The sequence below is a fragment of the Haemaphysalis longicornis genome, unplaced genomic scaffold (genome assembly GCF_048455015.1).
Source record: "Haemaphysalis longicornis isolate Haplotype H1 unplaced genomic scaffold, Haemaphysalis longicornis Haplotype H1 scaffold_3, whole genome shotgun sequence".
NCBI lineage: Eukaryota > Metazoa > Arthropoda > Arachnida > Ixodida > Ixodidae > Haemaphysalis > Haemaphysalis longicornis.
Window position 1 is genome coordinate 18,940,810 of NW_027526335.1, and position 18,805 is coordinate 18,959,614.

At 44.5% G+C, this 18,805-nt stretch overlaps 1 protein-coding gene across 4 annotated transcripts; it reads right to left on the reverse strand.

Annotated features, from left to right (window-relative positions):
* Nucleotides 1–4,270: 4,270 nt before the first annotated feature.
* Nucleotides 4,271–17,582, reverse strand: LOC144174071 (N-acetylglucosamine-6-phosphate deacetylase). Of its 4 annotated transcripts, none has more exons than XM_077702495.1 (10): nt 17,394–17,582; nt 16,514–16,761; nt 13,653–13,792; nt 12,859–12,913; nt 12,567–12,776; nt 11,205–11,293; nt 10,654–10,798; nt 7,780–7,909; nt 6,851–6,897; nt 4,271–4,858 (listed from the first exon to the last, which is right to left on the reverse strand). In XM_077702495.1, exons 2-10 carry the CDS (start codon nt 16,755–16,757, stop codon nt 4,629–4,631), a joined length of 1,290 nt encoding a protein of 429 aa, XP_077558621.1. In that variant the 5' UTR covers nt 16,758–16,761; nt 17,394–17,582; the 3' UTR covers nt 4,271–4,628. The 4 variants fall into 4 exon arrangements, with proteins under 4 accessions (XP_077558621.1, XP_077558622.1, XP_077558625.1 ...); XM_077702496.1 differs by lacking the exon at nt 17,394–17,582 and adding an exon at nt 17,186–17,343; XM_077702499.1 differs by lacking the exon at nt 17,394–17,582 and adding an exon at nt 17,033–17,168.
* Between the last annotated feature and the right edge of the window lie 1,223 nt (nt 17,583–18,805).

Here is an 18,805-nt window from a genome sequence, read left to right on the forward strand (position 1 = left end):
TGGGCAACGCTTACCCTTCAAATTATCATTTTATGCAGGTCCCAGTGCTCAGAGTTGAGCATGCATAGTGGCACATATGGAGGGGTTGTAACCTCAGCAGTAGCAGAAGGTGGCTGCCCTAGACAGTACACAGCGAATACCTCCAGCAAAGCTGAAAAGCATTACACGCAGTTCAGAGCTCCAAAGAGCATTCAATGATGTTAAACTGCTTTCACATTCACAACTAGTAGGTGCTTAGGTGTCTTGGGAGATTTTTTTTTCCCTTAAACACACTGGAAAAAAATTCAGGCTGGAGTAGAACTGAGTAGGCAGCTTGTTAACCAAAAAATTAGCACTGTGAGCAGCCTTCTAAGCTATGTAAAAATTACCAACAGGGGCAGTTGAGTGTTGTCGCAGCAGGCAAATAAAACCACTTTCCAAAGCAGCCGACCAGTGATGCTTTGTTAACATCAGGTGCTGGCTCGTAGCTTTCATAAACAGGAAAAAGTTAGAAATCGTTTTCGCTGTTTATTTATTCTTCCTCTGTTTCTTTTATGCATTTTGGCACGGTTGAAAACGAAATGTATTTACAGTAGTTTGAGTAAAATAGGCATTTGCAAGCACTGTTCAAGCACAGCAGTAGGCCACAGCATGCACCAGTCTGCTAAAACCTGACCTCCAGTTATTACCCTGAGACCTCAACGCTGCTGTGGGATTCGTTCCACTCTTCCTGTGACACCTCTGCTCCACAAGGCACTGTCCCGGTGCTTACTGCGCAACCTCAGGTGAATGGCATGCCACTGTACGAGACGTGGACGATGTTTGTCAGCAGGCTTGTACCGGGAAAAAGTAGAACGGCAGATTTCACAAGCTATTGCAATGACCTGGCATATGACTTTGTAAGGCCCAACGCAACGAGGCGTAAGCTTAGCAGAGAGGCCCACATGACGAGACATCAATCAAAGGGTTACAGGCCCAGGCTAAAGACTTCTGGAGGCGGGCATGAGCAACATCGTGTGCTGTCTTGGCCCTCGCAACATCATCATAGGAATGCACAGGGACAGTCTATTGCACCATGTTCACATGTCTCCTGGTAGACACTTGGCATTAAACTAAAGCAGTTAAATGACCTTGCACATTCAGAACTGCTGCCTATCACATTACACTGAGACTACGGTAGCAGCTGTGCTTATTATATTATTACAGCATAACGTGATGTATATGAACATACCTAGTAATTATGTAAAAAGTCAGTTTTGGGTGGTAATTCATAGAGATAAGTAGTAGTAAAAGACTGTTTTCTGCCTTAATAGCTTGAAAATTGTGTGCATTGCCTTTATGGTTGCAGTTATCCAAGTTGTTATATTATCTTTGCTTTTATCAGTTTACTTGCAAGCTGAAGCCTGTGTTATAATGCATTTTTTTTATTATACTGCTTACCCTAGATAAGTAGATAAGGAGCACGAATGCTGCTTATGATGCTGCTTCATTATCATGACAGCTTGACTAATTCTGTTAGACTAACTCCCAGATTCGATTCACAAGTCTGCAGGTATCAGATACAATGTTTTGAAGCACCGTCACTTGTGCCCATCATTTTCCTGCACGAAGTTCAGCAACGGTTCAGATGGTGGTCTGGGCACTTGCACTTGGGCATTAGTGCAGGTTTGGGCATTAGTGCAGGAGTTTGTTGCATTCTCTTTACAAGCTTACAATGAAAAACTTGCGTTACTCACAAGGTAGAACCAAACGTGTGATTCTAGTATTGCATTAAAGGCCATTTGTAGCAAAATTTCACCTCTGCCAAATCTATTTTGAATGTGCAGTAGGCGTCCCCATATCAACTGGAACATGACTTGCAACCCATAAAATGCCTTGTTAATGAACTACAGTGTTTTAAAATAGCTTCATACCAGACGATGCTGCACCTGCCAGCAGGTCACGCAAACATCCATGAAGAGGAAATGGCATTCGTGTCTGCTTTTTATGCCACCAGCCAGGTGGCTGGAGAACCAGCCTTGCTTTGGTTTGGTGCGTCCCTCCTAGGGCAGCTGCACACATGCATGCTTCTGACTCTTTCAACCAAACGGCTGACTGGCTGGTCGCTCGCATGCTGCTTGCAAAATCACTTTCGCCTAGCAATAATGGCTGCACATTTCTCAATGTCAGTTTTAAGATTGTCAAAGATTGTCATTTTTGGTGGTTAGATGGAGTATGTGCAAATTTCAGCTGTCATGTTTTGCACCTTGCCATCTCTTCAATTAGACTATATAGAAATATTTTTAAGAAGTCGAAATTTTCACTGCGGTTGCCCTTTAACTCTCTAGACAGCACTGAGCCATCCCAGTGCACGTATCAGATGTACATTTCTTCCAAGGCATAAAGAAGTCCTTGGAAATGGCTGCAAAGCAACCGCTAATTGCTGACCAGCTATCAAATGCAGTCTGCATTGGCACCAAATCCAAGCACAGTACATAAACAGTGCACTTGTGGAACAGCTGCCTGCACAAAAAGATAGCATTTAAAGGCACTTCACAAGTAAGCACATTAGGGGGAAACAGCAGTAACTATCGCATGTATAAACGCACCGACGCCACACAGGCGATGAGGCGCGCCGTAGTGGAGTGCTCCGGATTAATTTTGACCGCCTGGGGATTATTACCGTGCGCCGAAATCTCGAACACACAGTCATTTTTGCTTTTCGCACCTCCATCACCAGAAGGCATGAGTGCTTACAATACAGTCGAACACGGATATATCAAACTCCAAGGGGATCGCGAAAAAATTCGATATATTGATAATTCGATATATAAAATACGCCTATCTGAAGATTATCTGACAAATCTGCACATCATTGAGAGTTTTCTTAAGTCGTGGAAAACGGTAGTTTACCGTTTTAACCCTCAAATCACGGAAACTCCGAACCGCAGCATGATGACCACCGCACTTTATTTATCATTGAAATGTCTTTGAGCTTCGCTTGTTTTTTCTTCTGCGTCGTAAAGGTTGCCAAATTGTCTTCAAGATTACAAACACGCACAAATGAGAAAATCAACGCTGTACACTGTGCCACAACAGAGGCGAATAACGCTGACGGAACCTCGGCTGCAGTAAGCGGTTGGGAACGTTGTCAGGCACTGAGTGCCGTTATCTTCAGTATCCTAACCGAACACCTCCCCCATCTGGAGGCGTGCAACGAAGTCCCTTTGCACCCGACACGCTCCGGAATAGCCGGGGCGGGTTGTGCTGCATTCGCCTTTACGTCAACGTTGATGCGTGCATCGCCCTCAAAACTATTGCGAGGAATTCCCAACGCCTTTTCAACCAACATCTTTTCAGCAGCCTGCGCCCGACGAATTCCCGCCTTCGTTGCTCCGAAATGAATGCCTTGGACAAACCAAACATACAACGCCGCATCGGTCCCCCTGCACGAGCCACCAAACAGCTCAATCACAGAAAAAGAGTGCCTCCGGTCAATTTCTTTTGCTCCTTTATGTCCTTTCGCCCCAACCACTATCTGCGTTCTAGCTATCATGGAGCTGCCCCTCGTGCTAGCGTGAAAACAGCTGCTGAAGGCCATCGAAGCGACATAATGCCGCGGACGCCGCCTCTGCCTCACCAAGCCAGGCAGCTCCCGCGATGAGTCAACATTATCATCAACTCCACTCCATCAGAGGAAGCAAACTTTCAGAGGCACCTTCGGCGCGGAATTCGATATATCGAATTTGCCCGTGATCAGGAGTTCGATACACACGCACAACAGCCCTATACTTTTGCATGGGATTTTCAAGGGGATGTTTGCACTGTTCGATATAGACAATAATTCGATATATCCGTGTTCGATATATCCGTGTTCAACTGTATTTCGTCTTGCCATCACACAACACAGCACTTGCATGACTGTGTCATGCAATCGAGGTCACAATTGAGTACGGTCGACTCAATTCATTCAACCAAATTTTGGGGACCCCATTTGGCTGTAAAGCTGTGCGTTGTTATTTTGGTTCATTTGGTTTTCTGCCTACTTCGACCAAGTTGAGTGGGTTCCCCCAGGGTTGGATTAATGAATCAGCACCTGGAAGTGCAGTAACCAGAAGGCAGCCTCCAGTACGCGGTTCTTGGTGATTTCCTGCACAGTGTTAAAAAGGTGCTGATCAGGCAGAGCAATTGCCAGCACACCATGCAGGGCTAGGTCATCTGTCACTTATGAATGTGACACCAAAAAATTTTGCTCCCCACCTTTTCTTCCCTCCCTCCCCCCCCCCCCCCCCCCACCACCACTACCACACTCTGTGAATTGAATGAACTCCCATTTTTATTTGCCTGAAATTACTTAATTTCTTGACACATACGAGCTACACCGGTGTCAGTAAAGCACGTTTCAGTATTAACCAGTCCTTTCACAGTAGTAGCACTTGAAATAACAAATTCTGCATACAAACGTAAAAAACAGCTCGATCACAGTTGGCCTTTTTTTTTTTTTTTTTCACAACCATTTTAGGTAATTGCACCACAATAGCTTTGGTTCCAAAGGAATCTGTGAACTGGACAGGGGCACTTTGATCAGCAGCACTATGCAAGCAAACTCGGCGATGTATCAAATACTTGCACGTACACACACACATTCGCCTTGGCACAGACGAAATTTCCTAAGTCTTTTTCAGCACACCGGGCTTGGAATGCATAATGACGAGGTTGCATCCGGGCTTCTTCCAGACGCATTCGCCGGCAATCCACGTGGACAGTATGTGGAGCTCGTTATCCAGTATCAAGAAATCTGCATCGGCCCCAAAGTCGAGTGTGCCCTTGCGCTTTTCAATGCCAAGCACCTCGGCAGCATGCAAGGATGCCGATTCCAGGGCCTCAACACTGCTGCAACCTGCATAACCAATGAGAGGAGCTAAGCAACTAACCTACTAACAGTCACAGATTGCTAACACAAATGGCCCACTTTCGACAAGATTGATTCGGGGAGTTGCGTTCTAGTACACTCTTACAATTCCAAATGGGCATCGAGAATAGCATTTAAAGGGGCCCACAATGCTGTTGCTAAGTGTCGGCTTTTTATGAAACTACGGACGACGTGCTCATTTTGCCTGACAAGGGCAATTGGCCAAGGATCTAAGCCACAAAGGGAAAAGTATGATGATGTTTTCGCGTCCAAATCTTAAGCCACGTGAGTATACACCCTCTGAAACTTCAATCAAGCTTACTGGCCACCGTGGCTCTGCAGAAGTGTACTGGGCAACACTTTATAACCATGTGCCATGGCCTTTTTACATCGGGCAGAAGCACAGTCTGTTCCTGAGACGAGCTTTTCAACGCAAAAGGCCCGCGTGCTGGTAGTGAACACATACTGGGAGGTACCATATGTGCACCTCTACAGCTCCCTATCATCTGTGCCTGGCTCTGTTGGGAAATCAAGTGTTTCCCTAGTACTCACTAAAGGCTGAATAGCATTTTATTTCAACTGAAAGATCATTTTTGTATCCCTGTCTTTCTTGTTCGACAAAAAATGATGCTCTCTTCTTTTTTAAAATCAAATAATTACAGGTTACATTCCTCTCTCCTGCAATGCAAAGAAGCATGTCACGCAGTAATGAACACCAAGCAAGTGTGTACAGCACAATCTCGCCTGTGGGCTACTGTCACCCAGGAGGAGGCGTTCACAATACCCAAGCAGTTGGCCACTGATCAGCAACGTTGACTGTTTGCTGCGAAGCACAGTCGATCGGGCAAATAATGTGGTGGCTTTTTGCCACTGGCCATAGCTGCGTGCCAGTGCGAAAAAGGGCTGACAGCTTTCACGTTCGCCCGGATAATTTATTTTACTGCACTTGTGCACCAAAGCAATTGGGACTGAAACAAAGCTTACTAGCCATGGTAGTGAAGCCATCTGCTTGGCAGTATTTAACCCTTTGAGGGTCTTTTTTTTTTTTTTTTAACCTTCCCAGATAGTCATCGTGATAAATTATGGCGATAAACAAGCTAAGAGCAGCGCCAATATAGATAGAAATAAATTTCTGCTGCCCCTTTAAGGGAGTGTGGATGAAGATAAAAATGAAGTTTCACGTGCCTCCGTTGCAATCACGCGGCGAAACTGAAACCACAAAAGGGTGTTGACACAGACAACGTGACGCGCTAAAGCTAGAGGGTTCTCTTTAGCTCCACAAGAATGTGGTAGGACAATCAAATTTCAAATGCTTCTTGTACGTCCTAGAAGGTGGCAGCACCTCCCAGTGAGCATGCACCATCATTTTGGCGTGAAATTTCAAACAGAGAGTCGAAACCGTCCCCGTACGGCAAAGACCTTGCGAGACAGAAAACCGCCACCGTACATATACAGCAAAAACCCTCAAGGGGTTAAATAAAAGCAGAAGCTTGTCTCTTTCGAAAAATATGTTCTGAACAAAAGTTTTTTTCAGAAATCCATTTTTACTTTTGCACGTTTATGTTGCCGTGTTTTTTTTTTTTTTAAGAAACACTTTGCGACTTCACAAATCGTGCTGCAGGAAAATGCATGGGTGGTGATGCCCGTTTATGTGATAATGGGTCTGCGTGATTAAACTTCTGCTGCTGCTACCAAACATACATCTGTATCCTCTGCACTTCAATCTAAAAACACAGATGAGCTAGCTATCACTTTAGTGTCCCTTTAACAAAAGCTGTCTGACTCTGTTTTAATTCAATAGCTTTCGCTTGTGCAGGCTGAACACTGCAGGCTCTTCCATATGCCCCCCCCCCCACTTTTCCCCCCCTTTTTCAAAACATGTGACCAGCCAATCTACAGTGCAGGAGCTACCATTTCAAAAAACACTGCAGGGCTTATTTATTTAACATGCAATTTTAAAGCAGGCAGCTGTGCACTTACCCGTGGACTTCATTAAAAATCGCACACAGAAATCCATTGTTGCGATGCTGCAAGCAAGAAATTGTGCATAATTATCAAACAACACATAATTTCAAGAACCACACAGCGAGCAGTATAATTGCACGTCAATAAACTCAGCCGATTTCACAAAGTACTGCAACAAGAGCTTGTTGCCTAATTAAAAGGATATACCCTGTCGGCTATGAATTAAGTAGTAACCACAGGAGGTGACTATTCTACTTTTTCAAGTAACATGATGGTGGCTTGCTGTTGCTTGCTTCACCATTGCTTGTATACACGGCACTCCAAAAGCGATGTAGCAACAATGTTGCCACATTGCTTAATCTTTATTAAAGATGATATTGAAGCAAGTGCAGTGGAATAAACTTAAATCAGTTGCCGAAACCCGCACTGTTACTTTTTCGCGTAGGTAGAGCTGGTCGTGGTGGTTCCTCAGTCCTCCTCCTGACTGAATGGTAGCGCATGCCCTAAGCAATGCGATGAGTGTCAGTAAATTTCTCGCCGCTCCTTTCTGGTGAGGACAGACTGATGGGCTAATTGTTATATGAACCTTCTTGAAGCATAGCGCCCTAGACACAGAACACAGCATTCCATCTTGTGCCAAGGTCACTGTGCTTCAAGAATCTCTCCTTTCCACATTGTAGATCACTCTGTGCGCTCGCCACCCTGTAGTTAATCAATTTTTTTAAATCAGTCACAAACTCTAAAAAATAACCCCAATCAGTCGCAAACTCTAAAAAATAACCCGGAAAGATACAAGTAAGGATAAACCTATCTTCATCTGGCAATAATAGCGAAAAATACTGCCTGACGAGTGCCAGCATTTTTTAAAAGCAAGAAACACATGAATACTTTTTGCTAAGTGTGCCAACCAGGAGTCGTTCCTCTGCCACTGATGCATTACTCACCTGCCGCACAAGGTGGTAGTGCCGGCAATCACAGCTCGCTTTCCCACGATTTCGACCTTGTTCTCCCCTATGTAGTGCACTCCTGCTTCGAGACCCATGGCTGACATGGCGTCTGTGACCAGCGTCAAACCTGTGAACAACAGAGGGAAGGCCGGCAGCAGCACATGTGGTCTCGTAAAAGGATGTTTGTCTCACTAGAATAGTAGATGAAAACATTCCTCAATAGTGCTCCAAAGTCTGCTAACAGCAGCAGGTTTTACAGCATGCATGCAGCAATCTTTGTGGGCTAGAGCAGCTGAATCGACAAACTATGACGATGAGAAAACTTTATTTTGCCCGAACTGGGGGAGGGAAGGGGACGAAAGGGAGTATTCGAAAGTCATTCCCCGTCAGAAGCAGGCCAGCAGCCCGTGAGCCCTGGCGGCATCTTTGGCCAGCTGGACGAGGCTGTGGTGAGTCTCTTGGTCAGAGCTGAGCAACAAGGCCTCCCATTGCTCTGGATTCCTAATCACTGTTGTGGCTTCCGGGGGCAGGCCCATATGATGTGCTGTAGGTTGCTCGTTCCAAGCACCATCTACACTGCTCTTTGTAAAGGTCTGGATATAGGTGGCTATAGGCTACGGGGTTAGGAAAGGTGTTCGACTGCAAGAGTCGCCACACCACAGCCTGCCACCGACTGAGGGAGAGATGCGCCGCATGGCATTTCAGGCGGCCTAAGCGATAGTGAGCGGTGATGTCTCTATATGTCACAAGCCTGTCCTTGCCCCCCCCCCCCCCCCCCCCCCCCGTATGTAGCGATCGCTCATCAATATCAGGCTCATCAAGATGAGGTTTTTTAAACCGTTCTTGTTTCGCAGCAAGATCCATCAACAGGACACTGAAGCGAGTTTGTGAACTTTTACGCGTGACTTTGCCGTGAATTTTACCTCTACATGCAGTGTAAGTCCTGAGCCTTGACCTATTTACAACACTTGGACGTCGAAAGAAATGCTGTGCATTATTTGAGGGCACATCGATCACTACCACAGCGGTTTTGCACGCATTTACAACAAGCTCTGATGGAGTCAGTTTCCTAATTATTAATGTTAACTTTATGGTGACCATTTATTGTTTTTATTCAGGCACAATTTTTACGCACTTATGTGCTGATGATCAATTAAATACTGCTTGGCACACTCGAAAGCATGCTAGTTAAGCCAGTGTTGTCAAATCGTGCAAAGAGAATAACGGAATAAAAATGGAACTTTTGAACACACCGTCCTTGTGAAGGAAATAAAAAAAACTGGGTATTGGCCAAGAGAGCCTTTCATGTGTGCTGCAGATTCTGAGCTTAAAGGGACACTGAAGGGAACTAACTAGTAAATTAAGCTCAGACAAAAGTTGAACTGCTCCGTAGCCCTTTCAGTGTTTATTCAGCGGCAAAAGATTGATTGATTGATGGATGGATTGATTGAAGCTTTACTTATTTTTGGCAGAGCAACATATGCAAGAATAGTGCTGGACCCAATAGTAAAGACTAGTTTATGGTCCACAAACAAAATACAAACACACTTTGGTGGCACTAAATTGTAGCTTCCTAATTAGCAAAATTTTCAGCAAATATGCAGTATATATATATATATATATATATATATATATATATATATATATATATATATATATATAGTAGTAACTGCGCAACGCGCACCCCATCGCTTTATGGAAGGGGTATCGGGTGGTGGGCACATCCAGATCCATTGGTGATTTTTTTTTTTCAAAATGCGAATAGCACTTCAGTATTGTGTGTGAATGCTGTATTATTAAATATGAGTGAATGTTTCATTGCAACACCAGTTGGTTTGTTGCCCCGAGCCATATTTATGAGAACTTCTGATAACTCAAACTTAAAATAATTCAAATAAAATCGTGGGGCCCCTTATACAGAATGGAAAGGAAAGTCCACCGGCAGGCGTAGTTTTTCTCGCATAAGGGTGGACACATTATCACTAGTCTAGTCCAGTGTATTTTTTAATACTGTGAACCCTGGTGCAATGTCGGAAGTGGTTTTTTGATGCACCAGCTGGAACTAATTTTACAGCTCATTAAACTTTGGTGTTTGAAATGGGCATTCAAAATGGTTCCTTGCCACTGCTGCCACCAAAGTTTTAATGACCTGTACAATTAGTTCCAAGCGATGCATGAAAAAACCGCTTCTTATATTGCATTCACCAAGGTTCATAGTATTGCAAAATATAAACATTACAGTTTTATGCGTAACACTGTTCTGTTTATTGTTCCTTCAAAAATGGCTAGTTATCTCTAATTATCTTGACAAATAATTGACTGGCTCAAAAAGTAATGGCATATTTGAAATTAGTGGGGGGAAAAAAGCAAAAAGACGGACAAGCTTCACAGAGTTTACTTTTCAAAGTTAAAATGTTTTAAGACCCATGTCCCACCTTATACACTGAGTCTAATGTAGTGAAAAGGAAGAGTGGTAAGAACTGTGCTGATACAACGTTTACAACTCTTGTCTCCGCTTGACTACCCTGTCCAAACAGTTCAAGTAGCTGTGTTATACGGTCAACATTTTTCATACCTGATGAGCTTCCTGCACAAATGTGCGAATTGTAAAACAGCCTAAATAAGTGTGCTGAAGAAAGCTGCACTCTATTACAAGATGCCCTTTGAAAAGACGTCCAGATAATGAGGCTGAATAGGGAAAAAAAAAAAAGAGGAACTCAAAAAGTTTGCACTCGTGCTTCTTGCAGTGTTCCTTATTTTGTTGTGCCTGTATTTTGTTAGCACTTGCAGGCTAATTTAAGGTAATTTGCCGATAGAAAGAAATCCACGGCTCAGCATGGCAGCTGAGGCGACAAGCTGAACTAAGCTTACCCCTCGAGTTGGTCTTGTATGCAATGCGCAGCGCAGCAGGGTGCGTGTGGATGCCGTCGGCTATGATGCCGTAGTAAATGTTCTTTTCCTCTGGAAGCTTCTTGGAGGTCAGCAGCCCCACAAGTCCAGGGTCCCTGTGGTGAAACTGACAGAGGCCACAGTCACACTTGTGGCTTGTGACACAGTCACAAGACACAGTCACAAGTTGCAGCCAGCTTTGTTGGAAAACAGCACAAGCTTTGCTGCTGAGGGGGAGGAATAGTCATTTCAATCCAAAGCGCTGGCTGTGGTCTTCTTAAAGCAATGTCTGGTTTCTCTAAACAGAGGACCCTGCTTCTCTAAACAGAGGACCATGCTTTAAAAATAAGACAGCACTATCGAATTCTCTTGATGCAAAAAAATGCTTTATGGTGTTACATGTTCACCTAATGATGGCGTATGTAGTTTTTTGTGAAAAATTGTTTAAGTATCGCACTGATAGCATGGAACAAGTTTCAAGGACACCTACACAGCATGAGAAGCGAAAGTACTTTAAGAGTGGTAAAGCTTACAGGTAGCATCGCATTGAAGAGGTGAGTGATGAACGTCGCCCCGTCATGGATCGCCTTTTCCCCTTGGACGAGGTTAGCTTCGGAGTGTCCTGCAAAAATAAATGTCACAAGCATGCATCATGCTTTCCTCCGTTGAGCGTTTGTTTCCCATTGCCTTTCCTGAGCACAAAAGAGCTGATTAAGCAACACTGGTTTAGACTGAAAAGCGAGGTGGGTTCATTGCGCTGCCATGTGCGAGCTCCTTTTAATTACGGCAGTCTTTCTTGGGCTACTTGAAAGCGAAAATTTTGATCTGTCTGTATGTCTGTCTGTCTAACTTGATTCAGCCACCCGGCCAAAGTGAAACAGTAGCTTCACAATAAGTTTATATACCCACAGCCCAATCTAAACGTCTAATTCTGGTGGCAACATTCATACTTGTCAACACTGTTGACACAAGACATTATGCAAATATAAGGCAGAAAATCAATACATAAGTAATATTTGCAGTGTCCCTTTATAACAAATTCATGGAAGCTCGATTTTGCGATAGCAAATGATATACTGCATCCACTGCGTAAAAAATTCACTCTGTCGCCTGCCCGCACCACTACAGCTTCTGGCGGCATTTTAAGAAATCAAATGGAAACAGTTACGGAAATTTCCACTAGACAGTTTCCACGATCTACTTGGAACGCATGTGGAGTAGGGCTTTGATTGATTGTAGGGTTTAACGCGCCGACGCAACGCAGGCGATGAGGCGCGCCGTAGTGGAGGGCTCCGGATTAATTTTGACCACCTGGGGATCTTTAACGTGCGCCGAAATCTCGTACACACGGGCGTTTTTGCCTTTCGCCTCCATCAGAAAAGCGGCCGCCGCGGCCGGGAAACGAACCCGCGACCTCGTGCTCAGCAGCGCAACGCCTTAGCCACTGAGCCACCGCGGCGGGTATGGAGTAGGGCTGTAAACGTGCTTCTGTAAAATTGAAGTAGGGCACCTCGATTCATGCGCGTCTCCGCCATACGGCAGCGCTGGCATTGAGTAGCCGGCCTGCAGCAGTGGCACCAAGAAGTTTAAATTGACTCGAGCAAACCTCCAGCGTGTGTACCTTGGGAGGAGCGCGACGGGAGAGGAACAGCGTAAGAGGTGAGCGGGAAAGCAAAGCGAGGCATTCACTTGACAAATGTTGACGAAGGACTTTTGTCAACATTCGCAAAGAAAGGAGCAGATATGCGGCCAATTTTTTTGTTTCCTTCTGAAGCTGCCAGAGGGCACGTAATGCAGTGGCGGCCTGACAATCATTTCATGCACCCCACATGATGGCAAAGCTTCCCTCGCAGACTAAAGAAAAATGTCGCTCAAGCTGCTTTGCATGGCCTCACCAATGGAGACGGTGACTCCCTTCTGGACCAGTGCGTGGATGACCTTGCCCTCGGGGTCGAGCTCTGGGGCCAGGGTGATGATGGCGGTGCTGTCCAGGGTGCCGTACATCTTCATGAGGCTGTCGAATCCCCCCTCGAGGCCCTGAATGAGCTGGGCCTTATGGGCCCCCTTCTTGTGCTTGCTGATGAATGGGCCCTCCAGGTGCACTCCTACGAGGAGGGGGTGACAATTAATCTGCGGCTACTGACGGGTAGGCACACACCTCAAGCAACAGGCTGGATGAGGGCTTACCCAGAATGCCTGCGCCCTCAGCGCTGCCATTACACTTCCTGACAGACGTGAGTGCCTGGAACCAAAGGTGACATTGAAGGGGCGCCCAGCAAGCACTTACTGCAGGCAGACAATAGGCCTGCAGCTAGCCTGAACAGAAATAAGAGCACACTGAGTGAATGTATGAACAAAATGTCCATTTTTCTTTTCCTGGGATGACGTGACAACATTTCAATGCCCCACAAGAGGCACCACTAAGCATAAGGTCACAGCTGAGAAACATTTAACACCTACCTGGTGTTATAAATCAGCTCAGAGCTTTCTCACAGCCCAGGGGCAGCTTTTGAAGGTAAAACCCAAATTTACACTCAGGATAACACTCCACTCACCACCATCAATGAGCAAACTAAGTGATGATGAATTATGAAATAACATGCACATTCCCTTTACGATCATTAGTTACCAAGCTAAGTGATGATAAACTTAAAAATAAATGAAAAGGTGGATTGCTACAGTAAACACAACTAAGTGAATTCATGAAATGGGCAGCACCAACAAAACGAAGATTTTGTCACTCGTTCTCAATTACTTTGGCTTAGCTTATATCATGCTTTGAAAATTATCACAATCTGCAGTGACGTGTGACTAGCATGCGACACGGGCCTCACACATAGTGCCGTTATACAATTATGACATTATTTCGATACATATCGTGGCACTGGAACAAAAGAGATGGTTACTCTACCAATGTCTTGTTGCCAAGTCTTAAATGCCTGAAAGGCAGAAGGACTACACCACGCTGCAGCGGCGAGTACCTGGCGATAAACTTCTGGCGTAGAAGTCACTATGGTAGGGCAAATGGACGTCACTCCAAACGGCAGGACTCCCTTGGCTACTTTACCAACCGCCTCTTTAATCGTGTCCACATTGTGGGAGAAATCCACTCCCATACCTCCTGGAACGAGATTTACAAATATATATATATATATAATCAGCCGACAACTGCACTTCAGCGTTCAAAAAATTAAGTTCTCAATATCAGAAATGCCGAACCAGGAAAATGTGGGTGGGCTTAAAACCTGCTGGCAATAATCTGTTTTGTCAATAAATCAATGCTATGCTTCACTTTTTAAAACTGAAGCAAAAAAATATCCCTCTTAATGTCGCTGTGCTCCGCACTTCTTGACTACAAATCCGACAAATCAGGACTGAAGAAAGTCAAGGCAAATAAAGGAGGCACGAGCTTTACTTAGAGAAAATGAGCGATGTTGTGCACATAAAACTGCACTTTATTGTATGTTGGCCAGGCCAGCAGCAAATTTCGACTATATAATTTGGTTGCTGCCTTTCAACGTCCATGGTTTGCCATCAACGCACTGGCAAAACTTAAACTTCCCAGCACCAGCAACAGTTCTGAATAGCGTCACAAGAAAGGTTAAAGGAGCCATGAAGACAAAATACAAGTTTGTTTTATCCGAAAGGTTTCATGTTTTATAGCGTCCCCAGCACTTGTGCAGCAGCAAATGATGCAAATTCATTGAGAAATTAATCAATTCAGGTTAAAATTTTGATTCTTCCGCCAAATCGTGTGCTTTAGTGACGTCGACAATGAAGTCTTAACAGCGCGTATACAAACAAACTTCCAGTGTACCATTCAGCTCTGCAGCCTTGCTTGCCGTCAAACCTCCCAGATGGCGCTAGCATAGTCAGCACTCCATCGGTGCTTTGTTTTTGACAGTATTTACACCTTGCTTGTTTTTGTTACGGTAAAAAGTAATCGCTTCGTGAAACATGGAGTATGCCTTACAAACAGGGTCACGTAAGGCAACGTCGCTTACGCCAATCGGCCAGCGACAACTCCAAAGCGTCGGACTGCTGTGCAGCTAAAACAAGCATAGTGCGCCCACTACCAACAGCAGTACGCGTCGGTAACTCTATGTTTACGTGTATTTTCGTAACTTTTGTTGTTTACCGCACCACTCTTACTGCTATAAAATGGATATGCATTGCATTTAGGAGCAAATAGCTCATTCGGCAAGCTCATAAGCTCTGCCTAAATTGCGTTTGCTTTTTCCGGCTTCAGCCAATCGCAGAGCTGGGTTCATATGACATCATAGGTTCTGTTGCGGGAAATGAGCTAGTGGGTCACATGGCCATTCCCTTTTTGCCCAATTATATAGCTAATTTGAGCGAAGAGTACGTTGAAAGTGGTGTCAGTATGATTCTAACGAGACAACCTTTCGAATGAACCAAACTTGTGTTTTGTCTTCATGGCTCCTTTAATTAAGTGGCATGTAAATGTGGCCACGATTTACCATTAAGCTCACACTTGACAATACAGGTAATTATTATTATAACAGTACAGGAGCACAAAAGCCTAAAATACAGGCAAACCCTAATTGTACCAAGCCAATTACCTTTTGCCATTCATGATTTGTGATGTTACAAATTGTAGTGCAGAAAAATGTATGAGGTGGGACACCTGCGCTCACCTTATTGACATTTTCTGCTTAATTCAACAACTGCTTCTACAACCTCCTCTAACAGAACCGATTTCACATTTCGAATGCTGCACCACAATCTTCTGTTCATTCTAAACAGCTACAATTTCTTGACATTCAAAGAAATACGACAATATTTTGTACACTGCTCGCATTTTTAGTTTGCGTGATGTCTGTTTTTTTATGTACGGCTCTGCCGTTGCTGTGTTGTAGTGGCTTCCTGGGATCTTTCAAGCTGTGTACAACAGCTTTTAGCCCAGGAAGACTTTTCAGGAACCACTGGGAAAATAAGGGATTGAGATGAATTGAATTGAAAAATGGGCCAACCTATTTTAACACTTTAGTGTCCCTCTGAAACCCACGCGCATATCCAACATATTTGCACCCACACCTAAATGGTGGCGAATACACCATTTTCATTATGTAAGCGACGAATGGTTTGCATTGGCCAGAGCGCAACAACGCCATGTGTCTTTGGTCTAAATGGCCTGAGAGTCACACCACATATTTTCTCATGTGGTTGGGAACCGCAGGACTCATCCTGGGTTCATTCAGCCACATTTTTTTCAAACTACGCAAACGTGCATTTGAAGATTACAGATTGCTTTCTTATATATATCCATGCCAAATTTGTATAAGGTGCCTTGTTGAAGCTCCGCCAACGAAAAGCCCAAAAACTGACAAGTGAAACAAGCTGTGACCAGACCTTGGACAGATTTATCCTATGCTGGGCACAGACATCACAATGCAAGGTCTAATAAGGGCTTGAACCATGGTCTGTACTCCCATCTTGAGTGGCGACTTTTCACAGCTACTTCGAGGATAAAATTACGAGTAATTTGTCTGTTGTGAACTACCGTATAAATTCAAGGCCCCACCTTCTAACATTAACATTTTATGAAGTTTTTTTTTTTTTCGGGATTACTTAGGTTATATTAGGTGCTTGATTTATTTGGAATAAATGGAAGCATGCATATGAAAGAGTGAATCAGTTTGAAATAAATGAGTATCCTGCAATGCCACAGAAAGTAATTTTCATTGACGCTATGCATACCGCAGTTTAAAACAGATTTTAAGATGTAACAAGGAGTTCAATTGGTCTGACCAAAGAGCTGTTTATAGTAAGTGCAAATGCAAAATACTGCGCGCACAACAGCAACACACAATTGGCTTACCATTAATTTGGAGGTCAATGTAGCCTGGTGCGATTATCGCCCCTTGGCAATCTACTTGGATGTCAGCAGTGATGCGCTCGTCGAAAAATATTGGTTCGGGATTCACAATGACTCGGTTGCGAACCCAAAGGTCTTCCGCAATCAGCTTGTGGTCCCGGAGTATGGTGCAGTTTCTGAACTGAACCAAAAGGGAGCTCGGCCACTTCGGTTGATCGGTGGAAGTGGGCACGGCTTTGGTCGACATTATTCTAGAGAAACGAAAAGGGCAAATTACGCTGCGAAATTAAGAACGTAAGTGAAAATACAAAGTCTTGCCTCAAATTGTTTTCAAGAGCAGATTTGGGCAATTCTAATGTTAAAAATATCTCGGGTCACATGTGCTATACAAGTACAATAAAGCGGGACGTTCCACAATAATTTGCTGTATCCTGCCTAGCAGCTGGCTTCCCTGAGCATGATAAGGCCACGTGAGCAACTGCCAGTTAATGTTCACAAAAAGAAAAGAAAAGATCAACGTGCCTGGCTCAATGTGTGCACATTTTGTACACGTGGTGTACACGGTTGTACAAATTTTTAATAGAAACTCCGAAACGTCACTAATCGAACTGGGACCACCGAAGTACGCGCCGTGGAGCGCCTTTCAAGAGCATGCGGGTACGTAGCTTTCCAAACCTTTTGGCATATACACGATGACGTAATTCTACGTGCTGCAATGTGCGGTCCTTAAAACGAAGTATTAGCAGCGGCGAAAGGAAAAGCTGCGAATTCTTCTAGGTCGCGCACGGCCAGTAATGTTCGACGGTATCGCGTGATCAGAAACCCGAGCAAGCCGATCGGCTGTTTGCGCTGATAAGCTTTCTAGAAGGCGCACAGATATTACCTTAAGTTGTCGGTGACGTGGGTGCAGAAATAACAACGGCCTCAGATCAACTGCCAAACGATCGAGTATAATTAAAACGCGCACCAATTTTCGAACGCGACTCGTCGCGCCATGAAACCACTTTACGGGTTGGCTTGGCAATCAGCTCGCTGGCACGTGCACTCGCCGATGGTTTCTATTTTGACGGGAAAATAAACGAGGAAGAAAAGCAGAATGCAAAGCCAATCACGAATAAATTTCTCACTTACGTCATGTTTTACCAGAAGTGTGGAAGAAACGAAAGCATCGAGGTAATTCCAGAAGTTAATAAGAACGCAGTTTCATACTATGAAAGTCTATTTCAGACCAGGCACGTCCATGTTAAGTAAATTGGTTTCGGTTTCGATTTCTTTGACCATTTGGGCCTATAACTGCTTTGCGCGTGCACTGCAAATCATCACGGATACTCTAGTGTACTTGCGATTGGTATTCGTCGTTGCGTTTGCCGTGTTTATCTGCTGCGCCTGCTGCGAGTGGTATATTTGTATTCACTGGTCCCGACAATCTGCTTCCGTCAACACTTTATTGACCCTAATGCCTAAAAATGTCTTGTTTAGTTTACCAACAGCAGTATCATAAGTTGAGGACCACGCCATTCCTCAATACCAGAGAACAAAACTAGAATAACAGCGAGCTAAGCGCCCGCTGTTATTCAACTTCCAATTTTATCTCCCTCAAATTTTTAGCAGAGGTCGATCGTATTTGGGCTCTACCGGCACGTTCGCTGTGGTTCTTTTTTTCTCTCACTAAATAATGCGATTAAACAACCACTCTCTTGCAGGAGCCCGTCCGTGCATGGGCCTCGATCGCCGGCCGTTATGCAGCATATATTATTGTCTTTAAAAAAAGTTGTAACAGATGTAAAAAAACGTTGTATGCCTCGGAAACGCCACATTGCTTCTCCGCAAAGCACATTGTGCGGCACACGAGCAGCAGTTACTGCGTGGTCGCAAGGAAGCGCAGTTCTCTTTCTATCAACTGGAATCTTTTTACCGCGCTTCATATTTATTCTGTTTTTGCGATTTTGTTTTCACAAGTTTGGTTTTAGTCACCGCCGCGATATTCAAATTGCTGTATATGGCAATTTTTTTCCCTCCAAAAATTCGTTGCGAGAACGAATGGTGCAGTGATATTTTCGACCATGACTTTTTATAGTATAATAGGAGATAGTGGAGCGCAGCGTGGGGTCGTTTGGCGAGGAATTCATGACCCAATATGGAACTATGCTACCGTCACTCCTCCGCTGACAGTGCAGGAGAGTGTGAAGCTGCGAGATTCGATGTCACAGTCTTCGCAAAATCCCCACCCTGCACGTGCCTTGAGTGGCCCTCGTACCTCCCGAGGTAAAATGCGATGCATAGAAGACTACGGGC

Excerpts from the sequence above, each read along its gene's own strand:
- LOC144174071 (XM_077702495.1), bottom strand. The coding sequence starts at position 16,757 with ATGTCGACCAAAGCCGTGCCCACTTCCACCGATCAACCGAAGTGGCCG. Across the intron at positions 12,777-12,858 it reads TGAGGGCGCAGGCATTCTGG|GAGTGCACCTGGAGGGCCCA; the intron begins GTAAGCCCTCAT and ends CCCTCCTCGTAG. Across the intron at positions 11,294-12,566 it reads GGGAGTCACCGTCTCCATTG|GACACTCCGAAGCTAACCTC; the intron begins GTGAGGCCATGC and ends TTATTTTTGCAG.